The 21,097-nt window shown below is 42.1% G+C and overlaps 1 protein-coding gene across 2 annotated transcripts; it reads left to right on the plus strand.

Annotated features, from left to right (window-relative positions):
- Window positions 1-4,264: 4,264 nt before the first annotated feature.
- On the plus strand, window positions 4,265-20,860 carry LOC123517758 (golgin subfamily A member 2-like). Of its 2 annotated transcripts, none has more exons than XM_045278178.1 (18): window positions 4,265-4,338; window positions 5,447-5,521; window positions 5,640-6,384; window positions 6,604-6,719; window positions 7,129-7,336; window positions 7,894-8,059; window positions 8,707-8,848; window positions 9,015-9,200; window positions 9,642-9,842; window positions 10,029-10,247; window positions 10,555-10,661; window positions 11,319-11,514; window positions 11,944-12,070; window positions 15,431-15,616; window positions 15,775-15,951; window positions 16,061-16,188; window positions 16,519-16,627; window positions 16,847-20,860. In XM_045278178.1, exons 1-18 carry the CDS (start codon window positions 4,291-4,293, stop codon window positions 17,248-17,250), a joined length of 3,540 nt encoding a protein of 1,179 aa, XP_045134113.1. In that variant the 5' UTR covers window positions 4,265-4,290; the 3' UTR covers window positions 17,251-20,860. The 2 variants fall into 2 exon arrangements, with proteins under 2 accessions (XP_045134113.1, XP_045134114.1); XM_045278179.1 differs by having other exon boundaries at window positions 15,437-15,616.
- The last annotated feature ends 237 nt before the right edge of the window (window positions 20,861-21,097 follow it).

Raw genomic sequence — 21,097 nt, forward strand, 5'->3', positions numbered from 1 at the left:
AGGCTTATGATACACGTCTGAGACAACTTTTAGTCAATGACTACTGACAATGTCAGTTGTCATTGACTAAGTCATACTTTTTTCATGTCAGTCTGACATGAAAAAAAGTATGATAGACGTTATGTTGAATTGATTTTGAAGGTAGGAAACTGCTTCATCAAGTAGGCAGCCAACATTACACACTATACAGTAAATAATGTAAAAAAAAATGCAAACAATCGTATTCATTTATATAAATTGGCACAGACATTGGTTGTATCAATAATTAACCAATATGAATTTGCAAGCTTATTACCAATGTAGTGTTTGTCAGGCCAGGACATGAGGCACTAACCAATGAGAGGGATGAGGACAGCCGCTGCCACGAAGAAGATACCATTGGAGAAGGTGTGTTGTATTGGCCCGTCCGGACCTCCACCTCCAAGCTCCACCATGCCAAAGCGACAGTCCACGCGGCGAACACGCTACTCAAACTTTTCTTGCATCACCGTTCTTTGTTGAAGCTTTCGGATCATCAGGCATCATTCTCAGTCACATATCGAGTGAGTACTGAAAACATTACAAATCTTCCGTAATGCTTGCTTATTCGTGTGTTACTGAGTGGTGATATCACACTGACACACTCCATTACTGCCACGCATCACTGCTCACTGCGTCTCTTAATTAACGTCGTCACTGCAGCACCCTGCACCGATTCATTGGCATTTCGGGCTACCGTGGAAAGGTTTCTCCCAAGTGGTGCTTGATGATTGTACTATGTTCCCTGTATTCAGAATGATGGTTATTTCAAGAGATTTCCAGACCAACATATTTTTGGTTCTCGTTAGTGTTTTTCCATATGTAGTATATGTATATATGTATATATATATATATATATATATATATATATATATATATATATATATATATATATATATATATATATATATATATATATATATATATATATATATATATATATATTTTTTTTTTTTTTTCACGGGATTGCAACATATTGCACGATAGAGTTTGCTCCAGCTTGTCTTGCACAACGCACGTGATGGAGTTAATGAACAGTAAGATATTTATTAATTGTTATTATGTTTTTCAGTTATCATTGTACCAATTACGTCATTTTTTAACACCACTTTCTGCCACCTTTCAATAATTTTAACTTTTCTTTTTCTAGCAAGGAAACTAACTCTGCCGCCGCGGCCATTCACTATCCGTGATTCCTGCTCGATCCGCGAAATGTCATCCTTTCCTTCACTATATCCCGAGACTGAAAGATTTCTTATAAACTTAAGCTACAATATGATGGAGCCAATGTTTTTTTTTTTTTTTTTTCACCCAGCCTTTCACCTCTTTTCCCACGTAGCGTAGCTTCCACTTTTTTTCATCCTTGGTGCATTGACTTATCGGTAAGTGAATGCCATAGGAAGGGTGGCGGTGTAGGACTTAGAAGACTATCAACTAGAATAATCCACATCTCTCTCTCTCTCTCTCTCTCTCTCTCTCTCTCTCTCTCTCTCTCTCTCTCATACATACACGCGCGCACACACAGGGATGAGAGGAGAAAGGAAAGTGCTCTAGAAGCTTACGTCAGCGGCGGAGAGTCATCTAATGGCAGCTCAGGGGCATAAAGAAAGAAGGCAGAGGTCAAGTGTGGCTTTACTGGGAACAAGAGTACTGCTTCTCGCTGTAAACTGACGGACAAATAGTTTAGTCAATCCTTCGAGTTTAGCACCGCACTTACAGTATTCTTGGTTCGTATCCTCAAACTTTTCTGTACTTCATCTCCACTGTTTCAAGATGCTTTATTTAAATTTACACGAATTTCAAATTGTTTTTACGGTTCTAGTGGTATATTGACAAGATTTCTACATTATTAACTGAAAAAAAACAACTCTTGAGAACCTCGCTAATCATCATCTTTGTACAGCCTTAGAAAAAATCGTGGTGAGAGATCAAAACATTTCTGAGTAGGGACCTTATCATATGCTCTGCTCTCTCACCACGACTATATTTTCTAAAGCCACAGAAATGAATACCCTGGTTCTCAAGGCTTGCAATGTGTATTCGCTGAGAACATTCATGAATCACTAGCACAAGTGAGTACTTTTGCAGGTACTACTTAACACTGCGTACAGATCGAGTACATAGATGGTGATTGAACAAGTTGTCTGCCTCTCTTCAAACAGTGCATTAAGTGTATCAATATTTTTCAGTCAGTGGAACGAGATTAAGTGTTTGACGGGGAAGGTTCTGGTGGAGGGGAACTGCTGGCTGGCGGCATTGACAAGGCGAGGCGTACTGTGTTCCATCTGTTATTGGTTAGATACGAGTATTTTTGGCATTATACATATCAACAAGTGTAAGATGAGTGCGTCCACTAATCCATTCGCATCTTATATGATCGGAAGCAATAGGGGTGGATGTGGTAGGTGCAAATAATACCAGGCGTGCAACAGCAACACCACCACCAGTAGCGTCACTCACCAACTTTAAGGTGTATCTGTACGCCCTCTAACATTTACCACCAGCCTTCCTCCTCAGCCAGTTCACGCGTACACCTCTTGTCTCCCTTTCTTACTGTGTATTCCAACACTAAACGCTCTAACGTCAGATTACTACTATTATACTGCTGCTACTACTACTACTACTACTACTACTACTACTACTACTACTACTACTACTACTACTACTACTACTACTTCTATTGTTGCTACTGCTACTGCTACTACCACTACTACTACTATACACGTACACAAGATATTCTGCGACCGTGACAGATTTCAGCTTGTGTTTACCGATGCAGTTTTCTGAGCAAAGGAGTTCTTTTTTTTTTTTTTTTTTTTTTTTTTTAGTTTAGAGAACGTTCACACTGTCAGGAAGAGTAGCGATGTCCCTTAGCGTGGCGAGGCTAGGGCGTGCAATCTGCGTGTGGCGGTAGGCGTTTCACAGGCAGCGGAAAGGCTCGTGCAGGGCCAGCCGTCAGGACAGCGGTGTTAGAGGCACTGAGAGTCTGACAGGCTACCGCCCCCGCGAGCCGCCGCCCCCGCCGCCCACATCGCCTCTTCCAGGGATTCCTCCTCTATACCTCCTCTAATATCACTGTACTCCCATCCGACCCATCTCATCCGCCTCCCCCCATTCTCTCTCTCTCTCTCTCTCTCTCTCTCTCTCTCTCTCTCTCTCTCTCTCTCTCTCTCTCTCAGGTGAATACGTTCTTATTTATTAATGTATATAGTTATTTGTATATTTCCATACATGTACGTATATCTTACTCTTATTCAAGCTGGAATGACATTGTTGAGAGGTTCATTAATTCATGCCTTAAAGCATTAATTACTGCCCTCGTCTACAGGTATACGGTTACTGCTCTAATTGTGTGTTTCCCCTTGCTCCTCTTCTTTCCTCTCCTCCTTCACTCCCTCCCTCTCACCAGCTGACGATTTATTGATTGTAAACCTCCTCCTCCCCTCTTCCACCACCACCACCTCCTCCTCCTCCTCCTCCTCCTCCTCCTCCTCCTCCTCCTCCTTTCCCCAGCTTACTGAACGCTCCATGTGTAAACATTGCCTGTTGAATGAATGCCATTGCCACTATATCATGACTCACAGTATTAAAGGGAAATTTCGACAGGAGTACACACACACACACACACACACACACACACACACACACACACACACACACACACACACACACACACCTATCTATGTATCTTTTTATCTATACAGATCTACCTTTCCATCTCCTCTTCCTCTCAGTCTATCCTCCCTCGCCCTTTCTTTAAATTGGACTATCAGGTCTTGTAGGGCCTTGTAGGAAGCCAATGTATGCATGTATTTGTGCATATATGTATGTATGAATGTATGCATGCATATATGTATGTATGTATGTATGTATTATGTATGTACCATGTATGTGTTTGCGACCCTACGTGTACTATATGTATATATTACACATAAGTCTTCTTTTGTTAATCTCCATATAAATGTTTGTGTTCTATAATGCATTACAACGGTGAGAGAGAGAGAGAGAGAGAGAGAGAGAGAGAGAGAGAGAGAGAGAGAGCATCTTCTGTCAGTGCGATCAGCTGGTGTGCATGGAGAGTCAAATCAAGGATATCAATACATCTCTCTCTCTCTCTCTCATCAGTCAGAAGCATAAAACGACAATACGAGCCGCTCACAACAATATAAAACACACTAAAACTTATAAGTTGAACCAAAATAGTGTATCTTATAAAAATAAAATACATTCTTCACATATTTCCACTTTGCCTTCCTCGCTGCAGGTTCCAACATGGCAGACTCTGTGAGGGAGCAGAAGTTAGTCGCTGCCAGAAGGAAGGTATTGCTGGTGTGCTCTGCCCCGCTCATGCCCTGCCAGTACTGTGGATGAGTAGCTTGGCAAACACTCTTCCGCTGCTGTGAATGAATGTGGTGCTGTGGTGCAGTTTGATCATAGTTTGCAATGACATGACTGAATGACTGACAGCAAAGGTGGAGTGGCTCTGTGGTAATCTTATGGTATCCAATGCTGTTATGTTGAATCTGGGAACTGTTTGGAGTCACTCAACTGGCGGGGCAGTGTGTCATTAGACGTCAAGGGTTTATTAAGGGAATGTATGGCCAGTACCCGTGGAGAATTGGAGTCCCGGGCTTGTTATTTGGTTGGCTGGCTGGCCCACGTCTGATCTAATTAATGTTGTAAGGAAGGAGGTTTGAGGTAAGAAGTGTCTTTCCAATCAACCCCTTCTGTCTTCTTAATTTTAACCAACATCTGAACTTCTCTTAATCAGCTATTTTTTTTTCTTTAACTTCAAAACTTGTGTCTTTCAATCTTAACTTCCATCGCTCTCTGCTTCACTTCCATCCACCAGCTTTTTATTGTGTTAATGGCTCCCCAAGCTTCCTTTAGAAATATTTGGTAAATATATCTGAAGGTAGGATGAATTTGCCCTTGCTGTGGTTGGAATTCCTGAGAGCAGAGCAGTACAGCACTGCTGCAACACCTCAGGCACTGGCACCACAATGCACTGGCGTAGCTAACGCGGGGGCAGAGGGGGTAGTCTGCCCTGAGCGTTACTTTTGGTCCTCATAGTTGTCAGTTGTGTGTTATTATGCCAATGTGTGCTACTGATAATTAGGTCTGGGCCCATATGCTTGATACACAGGCCTAGGTGTGTCTTTATTCAATATAAACCAACTGGTTTGTGCATTGTAATATTGTGTTACCTCTGAGAAGAGTAGCAAACTGGAAGGCCACGTGCCTCCTTGTGCAGCAAAAATACTAGCTATGCTATGGCCATATTGAGTGTCAGATCGTAAGGTAATTAATTCTAGAGGTGACTGCACTGCCATCTTTACATTAGCAAGTTAGAATTTTAGTGACATGTATTTTTTGGTTGAAGTGATAAAAAAAGCCTAAGGTTAATGTTTCTCTCATCTTTGGACAGCTGCGACAGTTTCAAAAGAAGAAAGGAACCAAGAGCAGCAGCGTCAGCCATCATGAAGGATTCCCTAAATGTGAGGTAATTATTTGGAGAGAGAGAAAGAGAGAGAGAGAGAGAGGAAAATAAATAAACAGAACCTTTGGTAAGCTAGTGTTATGTAAACATGAAATGTGATGTTGGTTCCTTTATTTCACAGATACGTGCTTATGAAGATGAAGCTCCGTTATCTGAAGCTGGGACCCTTTCTTCGTTTGCTTCTTCTGTTGACCTTGCATCAGAGGAGATGACAGACATGATAGATGAAGCTGCCATCCAAGTAAACACTGAAGTACTGAGACATGAAAATGCTGTTCTTCCCAATTGTTCCCAATCTGATAGACAAGAGACAGCATCCTTACAAGGCGTCCAGACCTCACATTCAACATTACCAGCTAGCGATAGCCAAACACACACAACATGTTCACAAATGGACCAGCCTTGTGATGTTGTTCTTCACAACAACCCAGCACCAGGAACCATACAAGTTAATCAGGAACACACAACCCCAGAATTGAATGAAAAGCTCCTGTCTCCTGTTGCACCTCCGTCTGAGGGGCCTCCCATCTCTGAGAGTCCTGTGTGTGGGTTCAATCAGACACTTGGTGAGGATTCTCCAGACCTCAGTGTGGGGGGAAACATTCACACTGGACATGAGCAGTTGGCAGGACCATTGTTCAACACCTTACAAATGGATTCAGAGGCCCAGGAATCTCATATTTCCCAGGAAATGCTTGAGAGAGAAGGCTCAGTCAGTTCAGAGACCACTGCCAGTGTGATGACAGCAATACATGTGCCTGGTAAGGAGGGCAAAGACCATCAGCCCATCCTCAAGTCATCTTCGGAAAGCTTACGGCAAATTTCCCTGCAGCTCAGTGGTCTAATGTTGGGAAATGAAGGCACTGGTGAGCAATAAATATTTGTTTGCTTCAAATGATGAGAAATTCTGTACTGTGCCAAACTGTTTATTCATCATCGTCTGCAATTTTATATTGCTAAGAAAATGTGCAGTGTCTTCTTTACATCTTGCATTTTCACTTGTTTTTTTATATGCATTCAGAAAATGTTTTATCTTTCTTTAGTCTCTCTAGAAATTGTTTATATTTTTGTGGGCAACCATACAGAGGGAGTGCCAGACGCAGCAGTGAGTGAGCTGGAGAGGCGCAATGCAGAACTGGCGGCACTGTTGCAGCAGGAGAGGGAAGCATCACAAAAACAAACACAGCTCAGCAACCATCTGGTAAACATGCTTTTTATTACTTAATGCTGAACAAATGTCAACAAGCAAATCTCTAATTTCTGGAAATGTTCAACTTTTATTAGAACTCTGATCTATATAGGACTCTGACTCATAAAAGAATTTTGCTTCCTACCATACTGTGTTGCTATTGAGGAGTGTGTCTTGCACTCCACCATATTCATCTGACCATAGATCATAATGAACTCCCTTCTCCATTGTTATTAGGAAAGTACTGTTAATAATCTCACTCTTTTATAAGCTGACTCAGTTGTAGTGATTAAATGAGAGGTGATACAGAGATCACTGTCATTATATAGAGGAGATAAAATGTTATGCATAGAGAGTGATTGTCAAGCTGTTGAGAATGTGATATATAAAAGAAGGATGACTTTAATGATATTCAATACAGAAAAGTCAGCTGGAGAAAGTAGAGGCAGAGCTTGCTGCAGCACGAGGAGTTTTGAGTTCTGCGCCAAAGGGTGGAGGAGCCTGGGAAGTGGAAAGCCTGAGGGAGCAGCTGCAGGTACACATCCAGACAATTGGCATCTTGGTGGCTGAGAAATCTGAGCTGGAGTCCAAGTTAACACAAACTGATCATGTCCGGAAGAGGAAAGCAGGTTAGCTGACAATGGCAGTGTGATTTTCCTCTGTACTTACTTTTGACCTTTTATTTTGATGTATTTGTGTGAATTTTCAGTTTTTGGATAACAAATGGGGAGAATATTGAAGTGGAAGGAGAGTGTTGCAGTGTGTGAGGGGAATGGATAGAAGGATTAAACTATGCAAAGGAGAGAATACTCATCCAAGGATAGAAGAAGTAGATAGAGACTCACAGGACACTGCCATCCTTCAAAAGTTCTTAAAAGCATACATACTCATCGATGGTAGTGAAGTCCCATTGAGATGTATGGACCAGAGTCTGAATTTATAAAAATATACTTCAAGTTTCTGTACATACACCTTAAGCAGCTCAAACTAATTCAGTGATGCAAATGTTCTGTTGAGTAAAGTTTAGCCTGTTGGTAGCATGAGTGACTAAAATTCAAAGCTGTGCATGTCTATTCTTTTTCTTTTTATTTTGTTAAAATAGTTCTCCAGTTTTTAGTTTTTTTCATATGTTTGTTATAGTTTCATTATACCATGAGAGATATTTAGTAGGATGTTGTTGCCCCAGAGGAGGTGAATGAGCTGGAGGGGAGACTGAGTGCTTCCCGGCAGCGTGTGAGGGAAGTAGAAGCAAAGCTGGCAGAGGTAACTAGTGACAGAAACAACACCACTGGACTCTTGGAAACTCACCAAAGAGAATTAGAGGCAAGCAAAGCAACCAACTTAAAGACCAAGTAAGTTTGATGCTTCTCTCCCTTACTGTTACTGATCAAGTCCAGTGGATGCGATGTGATGTGACAACTCTTCATGATGTTTATATGCAATATTTTTTGTGTGTGCTTGTTACATATTTGTCATTCAGAAGGTGATGTCCTTTTGGTGGTTTCTGGTTACTGAATGATTTATATAGTGTCAAAGATCATGGCAAAGTTTTTTTTTAACCCTGTGTATGGAAGTGTTTTGCCTCCACAAACTAAATATTTCTCTCTAAACTTCATTAACAAAATTCCAAAAAGCTTGTTGCTCCTTCTATTCAGCAGCTTCTCTATGGAATTTCTTGTCTCAGTTTTCATATCAAAGTATTGGAAATGCTATTTCCATATATCACCATTTATAAACACCTTCTCAGACCTCCATCCTGATCAGGTCTCCTCACTTTGAACTTTCTTTGACTCACCTTTGCTTCCTCTTGTCATTTGTCTCTAACCATTGGAAGTTCAATGGAATAATGGAATGCTGAAAAATATTTATGACAAATTTCAAACTTTACACTTCCATGTAATTTTGAAATGTCATATTTGCATATAATCCTTTTGTATCAGAATTTTTGAGTGCTAGAAAACCATGATTTGATATTTTACATGTCCCTGTTTTGTAACAGTAAGTTGTGTGATGAGCTGAGAGCAACTGTTGCTGAATTAACGGAACGGCTGAGTGTGAAGACGCAAGATTTTGATAAGTTGTTAACCCAACTCTCTAACACTAAGAGTCAGCTGGCCATGGCAAACCTTCACAACCAGCAGGTGATTGTTCTTCATGGTTGTTTTTGTCTTTGGAAGACAGCAATACAAAATGACAAATGAGAGTAAGTCACCATTCTGACATAAAGGTTAAGGGACCAGAGATGAACTTTTGGCTTATGCCTCTAGCTCGACAGAATTAATTAGATCAAAGCTTCCATAATTACAGCTGCGTGACAATGTGGGAGAGTCCCAGCTGGAGAAAGTGTTAGCAGAACACAGAGAGACTCAAAAACAGCTGGAAGCATCACAGACAGAACTTGCCAAGGCCACCACTGAAAACTCCCAAATGGCAGCGCACTACCAACATTACACGGCTGAGCTGGCAACACAAACACAAGCTCTCCAGGAACAGGTAAGATTGTTTCATTTTTGTTATCTTCATCTGTTGTGAGGAAAAGTGTTGTCCATCCTCTCACCTTTGTGTTGTCACCATTGTGTTGCTTCATGTTGGTGGAGGATAGTGAGGGTGCCACAATGAGCTGCTGGAGCTTAGTTCCGTACCAGTACTTGCAAATATTTGCCTTTATACACACACACACACTGGCCAGTACTTCATTCCTGCCAGCAGCACTGCACCAGACAACCAGGAAATGAGGGAATGGGAGAGTATTATGAATGGTGTATTGGGGTGTACACTTTGACACCAAGTGGGCTAAGAGATGACAATAGGGCAGCAGCAGGAGGAGGAACACTGTAGACTGATGTGATGAGGAAACTTGGGATACTCAAGTCATGGTGTGGTGTTGATGGTACTGATGGTGATTGTGGTGATGAATATACAGTGCTCTTTCAGATTGCACAGTTAACATTAGAAAAGGGAGAGCTGACAACATCCCTTCAAGATATGGAATCCAAGTTGAAAGTAGCCCAGCAGACTAATGCATCTGAGGGGGAAGAGCCTGGCCAGTGGAAGGCTGAGAAAGAGCATCTCTCGTATGTCATCACCTCTCTGCAGGAGGAGATGCTGCAGCTAAAGGAAAACAACGCTGCTCTGGTACTCCATATCTACCATCTATTTACTCAATATATTCATCTTTCCATTCGGCACATTTTCCCAGACATGTTTGCGCAACTGTTGAGTTATATTGATATTATTTTGTGTCTATCACTGAGACAAACTGTGATAGATATATAGAACTAAATGTCTTTTTGGAAAATTAATCACAGTGTTATTCATCAGAAAAATGACAACAGTCAGTTATCAAAATTGGTGGACCAGCTGTCTCACAATGTGGAAGGACTAGAGATGGAGGTGGAGCGCAGCAAGACTAAGGAGGTGGACACGTCACAGCTGCTGGAGGCCATGCAGAGTGACAAAGTTGCAGCAGCGAGAGCACTCACACAAAACAAACAGCTGAAGGAACAGCTGGAGGAACTTCAGAGTGGCTTCATCATTATGGTAAATGTTGATTCATTTACGCATTTCTTTCCTGCAGTGGTAAAAAATCCATAAGTATATGAAACCTGAAATACACAAGGAAAAGCTAATTACTTAATCTTTTCTTTACTGTATTCTTTCAATAATTTAGGTTATTTTCATTCTGTTCTATGCTTAAAGCACACCATAAACCCATGAAATTGAAAAAAATAAATAAGGAGGTTTTACTACGTGGTACTGATGCAATGCTGCAACGCTGCATCAGTGCACCATGGTCCTGTGTACCTCATGTTCAGCCTTAACATGTGCACCTTTTATGTTTCTACAGAGCAATAAGAAATTAGAATTGACTGAGAAACTAGAAAAGGAACTGCATTTGAAGAAGCACAAGAACCAAGAAATTACATCATTGAATGAAATGATCACAAATCTAAAGTAAGAGTTTATGTAGCTACTTTTTTAGTTTACATTCTGAAAAGTCACAGTAACATTGATGGTTTTTATATTGAAAATTTTCTCAAATTGCATACAAATGGTACTGTTCAACAATGTAATACTTAGGAAAAGGGAATTCAAATTGCTTGTAAACTGAATGAACGTAACGGAGGATGATTATACAGGCTAACTTTCACACTATTCACACTAGCATGAACAGAATAATAATAATTGTTAAGTAGAATCTATGAGAGGTAGAGAAAAAGGCGTGCTGTCAGTTTAAGGGAACAGTAATTATGAAATCAGCTGTAGAAGATTCCTAAGGTGCAATGTGGAAGCTTGAAGACAATTGATTAAAGAAGGGAAGTTGATGAGATGTAAAATCTGTGATTATTATGTTTCATTCCCAAAGTAACATTTATGTGTTGCTGTTTTATTTCCTCTAAATAGTGAAGCCTTTACAACACTCCACTGTTGAGAGAACCATAAACCTTAGAGAGAGAGAGAGAGAGAGAGAGAGAGAGAGAGAGAGAGGAATCCTTGACAAAGCTTTGTATTCATTCTTGTCATGTTAATGTAATGTACAATGGAAGTGTCTTATTAGTGACATATTGTTCTAATGCATGTGCATTTGCTTGCCATACTGTTCCTCACCAGGCAAGAAGCGCTGCAGAAGGAACGTGAGATCGCTGTGTTGCGGGAGAAGACCGAGTCTCTTAGTGGTCAATTGGTGACAGCCCACAGCCACAGCCACCTTGAAGAGAATGGCCTGGCCCATGACCACCTTGCTCAAGAAAATATCACATTGACAGAGCAAATTAAAGAACTAGAAGATAAACTCAAACTTTCAAAGGTACCACCAGTGTCTTTGTGGTGTTGTTTGATCTGCTTTATAAGATTATTATTCATTACGCAAAAGTAACATGGAATACATGAGGATGTGTGTTATATGTGTAGGGGGACAGTTTCTTTGATAATGGAATGCTTGGAGTGTGTAAGGCTCAAGTGTATGAAGAGCAACACTGAGATAGCCATCTCTAAGACACAGACATATGATGCAGTGTGGAAATCATGAAGGTATAGAAGTACATGATGGTGTGATGGGATGCTACAGCAGCAGCATTTGTCATTAAAGCTGATGAAGTGAAAAATTTGTTAATCACTTTGCTTTGTAGCTGAAGCTTCTGGTGAGGCATTCCTGTTTAGACTTGGCATGATGTATAGATGAAATGATGTAGCATGTTAAACAAATTAGCTTACTGCCTTCCTATGTCTTTGACAGGTTGAAATTGAAGACCTCACAAGACAGAATAGTGAACTGCATACACTCATCACAGAGTATAAAGTTAATCCTTCAGAGGAGAAAGACCAGAATGACACTTCGCCTTGTGAGAATTCAGATGATGAAGGTGAGCTGCCAACCACTTCAATGCATTTTTTCTGTCAAACTCCTCTCTTACATATAGAAAAATTAAATAACCTTACTTACCAAGGAGATGCACACACACACACACTGCGTAGTGTAGTGGTTAGCACGCTTGACTCACAATCGAGAGGGTCCGGGTTCGAGTCCCGGAAAACAGCGAGGCAATTGGGCAAGCCTCTTAATGGGTAGCCCCTGTTCACCTAGCAGTAAATAGGTGCAGGATGTAACTCGAGGGGTTGTGGCCTCATTTTCCCGGTGTGTGGAGTGTGTGTTCTGGTCTCATTCCTACCCGAAGATCGGTCTATGAGCTCTGAGCTCACTCCATAATGGGGAAGAGTGGCTGGGTGACCAGCAGATGACTGTGGTGAATTACACACATACACACACACACACACACACACACACACACACACACACACACACACACACACACACACACACACACACACACACACACACACACACACACACACACACACACACACACAGGGAGGGAGGAGTGGCCCTGTTTTGCCGCTCTGACCTCAGCCCCTCACACCTACACGTTGACGTCCCGCCGGATTGGAGGCCCTGTGGGTGAGGGTTACCCCCCCTGCCACCCCCGCAACACAGTCTCCATCATTGTGAGTGTTGTCTACCACCCTCCACGGGCCGCCACTGCACGTTTGCTCACTGATCACATCATCGAGACTGCTGATGATCTATGGGTGAGATTTCCTGCAGCCAAGCTGGTAATCTGTGGTGACTTCAGCCGCTTGGATGTCAGAGAAATCTTGCACCAGCTACACCTCACCCAGGTCGTGGACTTCCCCACCCACCACCAGTCCACCCTCGACCTTATCATGACAGACCTGAGCCAGCAGTACTCGCCTCCCAAGCCACTCCCCCCATGGGACGCAGCACCCACCTCTCCATCCTGTGGACACCCACCCCACCACCTCGGTTCCCAGGTCAACTGTCACCAGATCCCACAGGCCCATGCCTGACTCCGCCATGAGGGAATTTGGGCAGTGGCTGACACATCACCCGTGGACCGAGGTACTGGAGGAGGAAGACGTCCACACAAAATGGCGGAACTACTTCACCACCACAACGGAAGCCTTCCACCACTACTTTCCCGCCAAGAACATCACAGTGGACCCATCTGATGCCCCTTGGATGACGCCCTGCATCAAACGACTCCTTCGTCAGCGTGACAGGGCTTTCCACTCTAGCCCTGACCAGTACAGGAGATTAAGGAACAGAGTTATCAGGGAAATTAAAAAAGCCAAGGCAAGCTACTACCCAGACAAAATTCACCATCTCAAGCTTACTAACAACAGACAGTGGTACGACAAGATTAAGTCTTTGTGTGGTTTACGAAAACAAGCCTCTTCTCTTCCCTGTGTTTCACACCTTTCACCTGACAACGCGGCCGAAGAGATTAACGGTCACTTCGCTGCGATCTGTCAGACACTCCCTCCCCTTCACTCTACTACTCTCCCAGCCTACCTCCCTGCCTCCTCCCTCCACCCCTGTCCAGGAGGTTGATGTTTACAGGAAGCTTCTTAAATTTAAACTAAACAGATCCACCACTCCCACTGACCTCCCCATCAAAATTTACAGAGAATTTGCCCCAGAACTTGCCACACCCCTTTGCTCTATCATCAACGCCTCCCTTTCTCAACATTCCTGCCCCGATGACTGGAAGACATCTTACGTCACCCCCCTCCCCAAAATTTCCAATCCACAGTCACTGAATGATCTAAGACCAGTCGCCATCACCCCTATACCCAGCCTTATCTGTGAAGATTTTGTGTTCGACTGGGCCTATAACAAAATTTGTAACTCTATTGACACACAACAATTTGGCAATATTAAATCCACCTCCACATCTCACTACCTTGTCAGCTTCCTGGAATTCGTCCACAGCCACCTGGACAAACGCAACACTTCTCTAGCTATTGCTTTTGTGGACTTCAGAAAGGCCTTTGATCTTGTTGATCACACTGTTGTGATAAATAAAGCCATCACTCTGGGTCTCTCTCCCTACCTGATAGCGTGGCTGGCAGACTTCCTCACGGGAAGGCGTCAGGCCGTTCGTTATCAGGGCTCTGTCTCCTCTTTCCAACAGCTCACATGTGGGGTCCCTCAGGGGACCAAGATGGGTCCTCTGTGCTTCCTCATCCTTATCAACGATGCTCTCGTCCACACCCCCACCGCTGGAAGTATGTGGACGACTGCACCGTGGGCGTACCCGTCAACAACACCAACCCAGACTTCTCAGCACTTCAGTCCACTCTTAACCAACTACAGACGTGGACGGAGGACAACAAAATGACCATCAACCACACCAAGACCGTGGTGATGCACATTTGTACCTCCACAGCAGCAGTCCCCTCCCCAGCTATCTGTGGGCCCTCACTCCCTCCAGGTGGTCCGCAGCACCAAGCTTCTAGGTGTCTTGGTGGATGATCAATTATCATGGAAGCAGCATGTTTCCAACATCATCAGGTCAGCCTCATACAAAATCTATTTACTGCGCCGACTCAGGTCCCTGGGAGCACCGGCAGATGAGCTGAGGGGAGTGTACCTCACCTTTATACTCCCTAAGCTCATGTACGCCTCCCCAGCGTGGTCCTCCTCCTGAACCTCACACAACGACAACAGCTGGAGAGGGTTCAGAGAGGGCGTTCAGGGTCATCCTTGGGCCTGCCTACAGGTCCTACGAGGATGCCCTGACCTGCCTGAGCCTGCCGAGGCTGGCCACAAGACACCAGGAAGCCTTGGAAAATTTTGGGAAGGACTGCTGCATCATCCACTTCTCCGCCACCTGCTACCCCAGACGTGCCTCTCCTGCCCGCGCCACCCGACACCAGAATCGCGTGGCGCCCTTAAGAGCACCGCGCACTGACCGGTACCACCTTAGCGCGGTGCCCACTATGGTGCGAGCCATAAATAAATAAATAAATAAGTAAATTCTTGGTTAAGTTAGATCCATAGTTAGGTTAAGCATTTCATTGTTTTAATGTCCCCCCCCCTGTATATTTTCAGTGTAAATTTTTTGTTGCACTGCCTAACTAATAAACCGTATATTATTATTATTATTATTATTATTATTATTATTATTATTATTATTATTATTATTATTATTATTATTACACACACACACACACACACCAGAGAAGATAGACAAGTAAGACTCGGTGTCCTGGCTCCTCACACATTTCTGGTGCATCTAACCCTCTCTCTTTCCATTGTGCTTTTATTCATTCCCCATAGTGTCATAGTCACCATACATTACATCACGTTACTTGTATCAGTCCTTGTCCCATCCTGTTTTGCACCACTGTTTTCTCTCAAGGTGCAGCTACCAAGGGGAAGCTGCTGGGCAAAGTTGCTACGCTGACATCTGAGGTTAGCAGGTTGGAGAGTGAGTGCAGCAGTCTTCAGATTCAGCTAGACTGTGAGAGGGATAAGTATAACAAACTACTGGGAGAATCTCTGGCTCATGAAAACTCACCTGAAGATGTTATCACTGAACCAAAAGGTGAGAAAAACATGTTCTCTAATAACTTATATGTCAAATGATTTTTCCTCAATGTTGCTCAGTGTTATCCATCAATAACTAAGTAAAAGCCTTGATGATGAATTTTTATTGAAGTTGTGTTAAGAACATTGAGAGGAACAAATTTGTTGTTTTGTCAGGAGAAACAAGATTGGGAGAAAGTGAGCTTGAACAGAAGCTGCAACATCTGCAGGAGGCTCACAGTGTGCTGGAGAGCAGGTTCACCCGCAGCATGAAGGAGGTGGCCGAGCTGAGTGATGAGAAGCAGCAGCTGGAGCATGTCGTGGCACAACTGCAATTGGAGACAGAGTCTATAGGTGTGTGCATGTTTGCTGCTCATTTGAGTCATTCATTAAAAGGGAAATGGAGGAAGTGTACTGTATGCCATTTCCTTGGTTGTTTACTTCAGAGTTTTTCCCTTTTCAGGTGACTACATCACCATCTACCAGTTCCAGAGAGGAGTGATGAAGCAGCAAGCTCGAGAACGCGAGTTAGAGCTTGCCAGTCTCCATCATGAACGAGAGGAAATGAAACAAAAGATAACTACTCTGCAGGTTAGTGCCCTCTGTTGTATTTCATATTTCCCACTCAGGTGCTGATCAGAGTACTGTCTCCATGTCATTATCACATTCTATGATGGAAGCTACATCATCTAGTACCTAGCTGAGATTTAATGTCTTAGCAAAGTCTCCACATGAGTTAATTTAGAAGAGAATGAAGTAGTACGATATAACCTTCCGCAGAAATCTTCCTCTTATTTATTACTTAAAAGGAGTGTTTGATGTGATTGATTGGATTATCCAGTATCAAGGGCTAACTTCTTCAATGAAATTTCATCTCTTAAATTTATTTAGAATATGAATTAATATGGTTGTTTTGTGCAGGATTTGATATCAAAGCTGGTGCAGGAAAAGGAAGCATATCATGACCTTGAACAGCTTGAGAAGATAAGCAGTGTCCTTAAGAGTCCAGTTGCCATCACAAATGGTGTGGGTGAGTATTGAAAACTGAGCCGTCTCGTGAAGCACAACAAAACATTATTGTTATCTTAAGCACTTTCTTGAATTATACATATTTCCATTGGATGTTGCTCATTGACTCTTTGGTATTAGAGAATTCACAAATCCAAAAGACCAATAATGTAATGATGTGATGTAGTATGAAATAGAAGAAACAGGAATGATGTCTGCTAACAGTCTTGGTGTGAAACAGGAACCAGTGATTCTGAGCCATCGGGCAACAATGGAGAGATGGGTGACAACCACCTCAAACACTCTGGAGAGGAGGAGCAACACCAAGAAACAGAAAATTGTGTCCATAATTCTTTGCCTGAAGAGGGAATTGATGCTGTATCGACCCTTGACACTGACGTCCCTCATGAGGCGAATGTGAATCCTACTGAACATACACATAGAAAGACCAAAACCATTACTGCTGCCACTATCACCACCACCACCACTACCACTGCTGCTGCTGCTGCTGCTACCAAAAGCCCAACTGTGCAGAGAATCCTGGACCTCCTCAATGAAATGGAGTCCACCAGTCAGCTGGAGCACTCAGGCCTCCAAAAGTTTCATCCATGTCCACTGTGTTCCGGCAAACTTATCACCGTATAAGGTACAAGTATCATTGTAGGGTTGCTGTCTACTGATTTGTACTTAAAGGTGTTATGTCACAGCATATCTCTCTTTTTTATACTCTCTCTCTCTCTCTCTCTCTCTCTCTCTCTCTCTCTCTCTCTCTCTCTCTCTCTCTCTCTCTCTCTCTCTCTCTCTCTCTCTCTCTCTCTCTCTCTCTCTCTCTCTCTCTCTCTCTCTCTCTCTCTCTCTCCAGTGTTACATAGTGTTACATATTTCATTCTTGCCTTCTTCCTCACATTGTTTCTTCATCTACTTTACGAGTGAAGTAGTTTTATTATCTTAGTGCATGTCCTATCCATTCTGAAACTGTTGTTCACCAATCACCTGAAATGTATCTTTTGATAATCATTAACTTGTTTCAGTTGTACAGCCACTCTGAGGAAGGGCATAATATATTTCACCTGTCATCTTTGTCGTACAATCGTGCATATGACAAAATGTGGTCCCTAAAACTTTTCTTATTTTCTCCTCTCATTGACCTGTCTATCATCTAATTGAGATGCCACATAATGTTTAACACTTACAGTATTGCACTTATTTATTAATATTATTCAGTTTATCCACATAGAAGTTAAAACGTACAGTGGAACCTCAGTTGCCAGCGTCTAGTTTTTCGTACAAATCAGTTGCTGAACAAAGTTTTTAGCTCTAAATTGGTTCATATGTAGTACTATAACTCTGTTGACAAACAATCCATGGAAAATAGATTAATCCGTTTATTTGGACCCCTGGCCTGTGTTTGAAAGAGCAACTCTGCACGCACCCACAGTCCCTGCAGCACATATCCTGTATCAAACACTTTTGTGTGCCTCTCAGCTGGAATGCCTAAACGGCATCTAACTGACAGTAAGATGGAATGCGCTGATCTTCCTGATGAAGTTTATCATGCATCACTAGCTGTCTTGGAATAGGTGAGGTACCTCTGTGTCGTGATCGGCTGTCATGACAAATATGGCTTCCCAAACAAGCATCTTGCGGAATCTTGTGATTTTCAAGACTTGCCATACCAGCAAAGCATTTTGGAAATAATACTACCGTTCATCCAACATGGGTAAAAACAGAAAATAAGAACATTTTATAAATGTGCCCTTCAGGAATGGATTAAGTTCAGCAACTGATATTCCAGTGTATGCATTGTGAGTTTATCTCTCATTCTATAATGAACACCTCTTCCTAAAGAAGACCCATGGAATGGTCTTGCTGAGTGGCTAGGCTTCTCCAAAAAGTGAATGTTGGTGTTCTCTACCATGCCGTATGTCCTTTTCCCATTCTCTCTCTATTCTCTATATTGTATTGTACTAAAAGATGGTGCTGGGATGGGATCTACTCCCCATTGTCCATTTTTCCTATTCCCTAAAGTGATGAAGTGTGACACTGGGGAACAATGATTTGCTCCTTGGAGATGGTTGGGTTGGTGTGGACGACTGGGGCAGGGTATGCTGTGTTTGTATTGTCATGGCTCGTCTCACACAGTAGTGGAGCACCTGTGAGGAGTGCTGACCCAAGCTGTCCAAGTCTTATCCAGTATGACTTAAAGTTTAAAAATGGTTTAATTCATCATTTTTTATTTTGTTTGCTCCATTTTATTAATTATGTGATGTATTTGAATAGAGAAGGATGTAATGTGCAATTCTGTATCCCAGCCAGCATGACCAGATTCATTGCACATAATGATCTCTACTTTGTCAGTAATTCAGTGATATTGAATATTGGATTTTGCTCAGCACTGCATAGGAACCCTTGATCATAATCAAAATTCTGGAAGCATATGAAGTCATGTTGTTACATTCCATATGAGATAGACAGGCAATATGCTTTGTCTGACTGACTGATACCTGTACTCTGCATTTATGACCCCAGCTAGTTCATCCGTCACTTTTTTTATTAATATCTCAATACCAAATGTTCTAGTTGTTTTAAGAGGTCTGAAGATTTTTGACTAGTACTTGTTTTTTATGAAATTACTTAAAGGGTTTTCATATTTAGCCCTTTGAAATATCCAAGAAAATCTTGTTCTCCTCATGCAGGTTTTTTCCTCACATCAACGCTTGGCAACTGTATCTGATGTGGTTACTTAAGGGGGTATCACACTGGCCTATGATATGCAGAACGCGGGCCATGGTTCTTGGTACAAAACCAGGAACATTATCACACACAAGCTGCCCGTGTTCTTGCTATGCTAGGCAAACAGCCCAGCAACCAAGACCAAGCCTAATCAAAATAAAACAGAACAAAACCATGCCACTTATATCTCAGCCTTTGCTTCGTTCTGGAATTGCATTTGCACTTCCTCTTATTGAAGAATAGTAAGTAAAAGAAACTAGAGGAAAACCGAGACGTGCGCGACAGCAACTTTGGAGTCAGAGGTGGTTGCCACGAGCCCAAACTACCGACAGATATATATATATTTTATCTTTCTAAATTGATGAAATATTATTTAATATTCCAATATGAAAAATTAGGCATGTTCTTTTTAGTTTAAATAAAAGGTTTTTATTACATATATATGTTTATTTTATTATTGGGATGGCATACAGAGAACCGGGATAGATTTGAAGCCAACCCAACTTTGCTCTGTTAATCCCGGGCAAGTTCCAGCTATCTGGAGTGGATGTTTTTCGTTCCGCGAATCATAGGCCAGTGTGATAGCCCTTTAATGGTGTTGGTCTTGCATGAGAGACATTTAGAGTGACATTACATCAATGACCCTTCAGCCACACCTGCTGGCCTCATGTACCACACACTTTTGCCTCAACTTGTGGATGTGAGGAGAGGAACAGCATTTGCCAACCAGAGCTGCATTGATCACCTCATTTCGGTTCTTTTGAAATGATGTAAGCTGTGGGAGTAATGGGAGACCTTCAGCGTTTCTTGTTTTTGTCTTTGTTTGATGATTTAGACAACTTTTTTTTTTACAATTTGCCCCTTTGGGGTAAATGTAGCAATTGTCCATTGCCTTTGTCACCTTCTCAGCAGTGGCAAATTGTCTTTCTTGCCATAGCTTTCCTCTGGCTCCGCTGTTAGTTTCATCAAAAATCTTATCTTCTTAATTCTACATTCAATTTTCTTTCCTTGAGGTTGTGGAACATGGAGGAATGTGAGTAGATGATTTGTCTTTCACCAAGGGTTGAGTTTCTCCTTATGCCTTCAACAGCCTCTTCCCTTTGCTCCTCTCCAAACTGAGGTCCCCATTCAGTCACCTTTAGAGATCTCAACTAAGTCATCTTCAATTACTTCAGTGTTAGGAGAGCTAAGACTCAAGTGGATTATGGTCAGCCAACACCCACTTGGTCTTGGCTGTTCCAACACTACTCTGTATGGTTTTATATATTTGAAACATTATTCATGCAATTTAGAATTATATTGTATATTAGAAAATGTTATTAAAGGTGTGTGTGTGTGTGTGTGTGTGTGTGTGTGTGTGTGTGTGTGTGTGTGTGTGTGTGTGTGTGTGTGTGTGTGTGTGTGTTTTGAATATTTACATTATTGTGCATTTGATCTTATGAGATAGTCCCAGGTGCTTGAAGTTTTCTGGTTTTATGATTTATAAAGATTGCTATTTTTAATAAAGTTATTGACATTGTTATTGAGTGTTTGTATTGAACTAATTAGGTTTATAATTGTGTATATGAAGATGGTAGACAATCTCAGCTTGACCCAGGAATACTTTACTTCTCTTAGGTTTCAACTACACGTCTTTCTTGGAGAGACACAGTACAACACAAGGTCATGCAGTATGTATAGAATTTTTCATAGCTCAACCCACCTCAGTCTTATACTTTGGACTGAATGGGAGGGAGAGAACTATGGAAATTGTGTACAT

This window comes from Portunus trituberculatus, chromosome 42, assembly GCF_017591435.1.
Source record: "Portunus trituberculatus isolate SZX2019 chromosome 42, ASM1759143v1, whole genome shotgun sequence".
In the NCBI taxonomy this organism is placed as follows: domain Eukaryota; kingdom Metazoa; phylum Arthropoda; class Malacostraca; order Decapoda; family Portunidae; genus Portunus; species Portunus trituberculatus.

Bases quoted from the DNA above. Each gene is read 5' to 3' on its own strand.
- LOC123517758 (XM_045278178.1), top strand. From the start codon at position 4,291: ATGGCAGACTCTGTGAGGGAGCAGAAGTTAGTCGCTGCCAGAAGGAAG. The intron at 6,720-7,128 runs GTAAACATGCTT...TATTCAATACAG, and splicing joins CACAGCTCAGCAACCATCTG to AAAAGTCAGCTGGAGAAAGT. The intron at 16,189-16,518 runs GTTAGTGCCCTC...TGTTTTGTGCAG, and splicing joins AAAAGATAACTACTCTGCAG to GATTTGATATCAAAGCTGGT.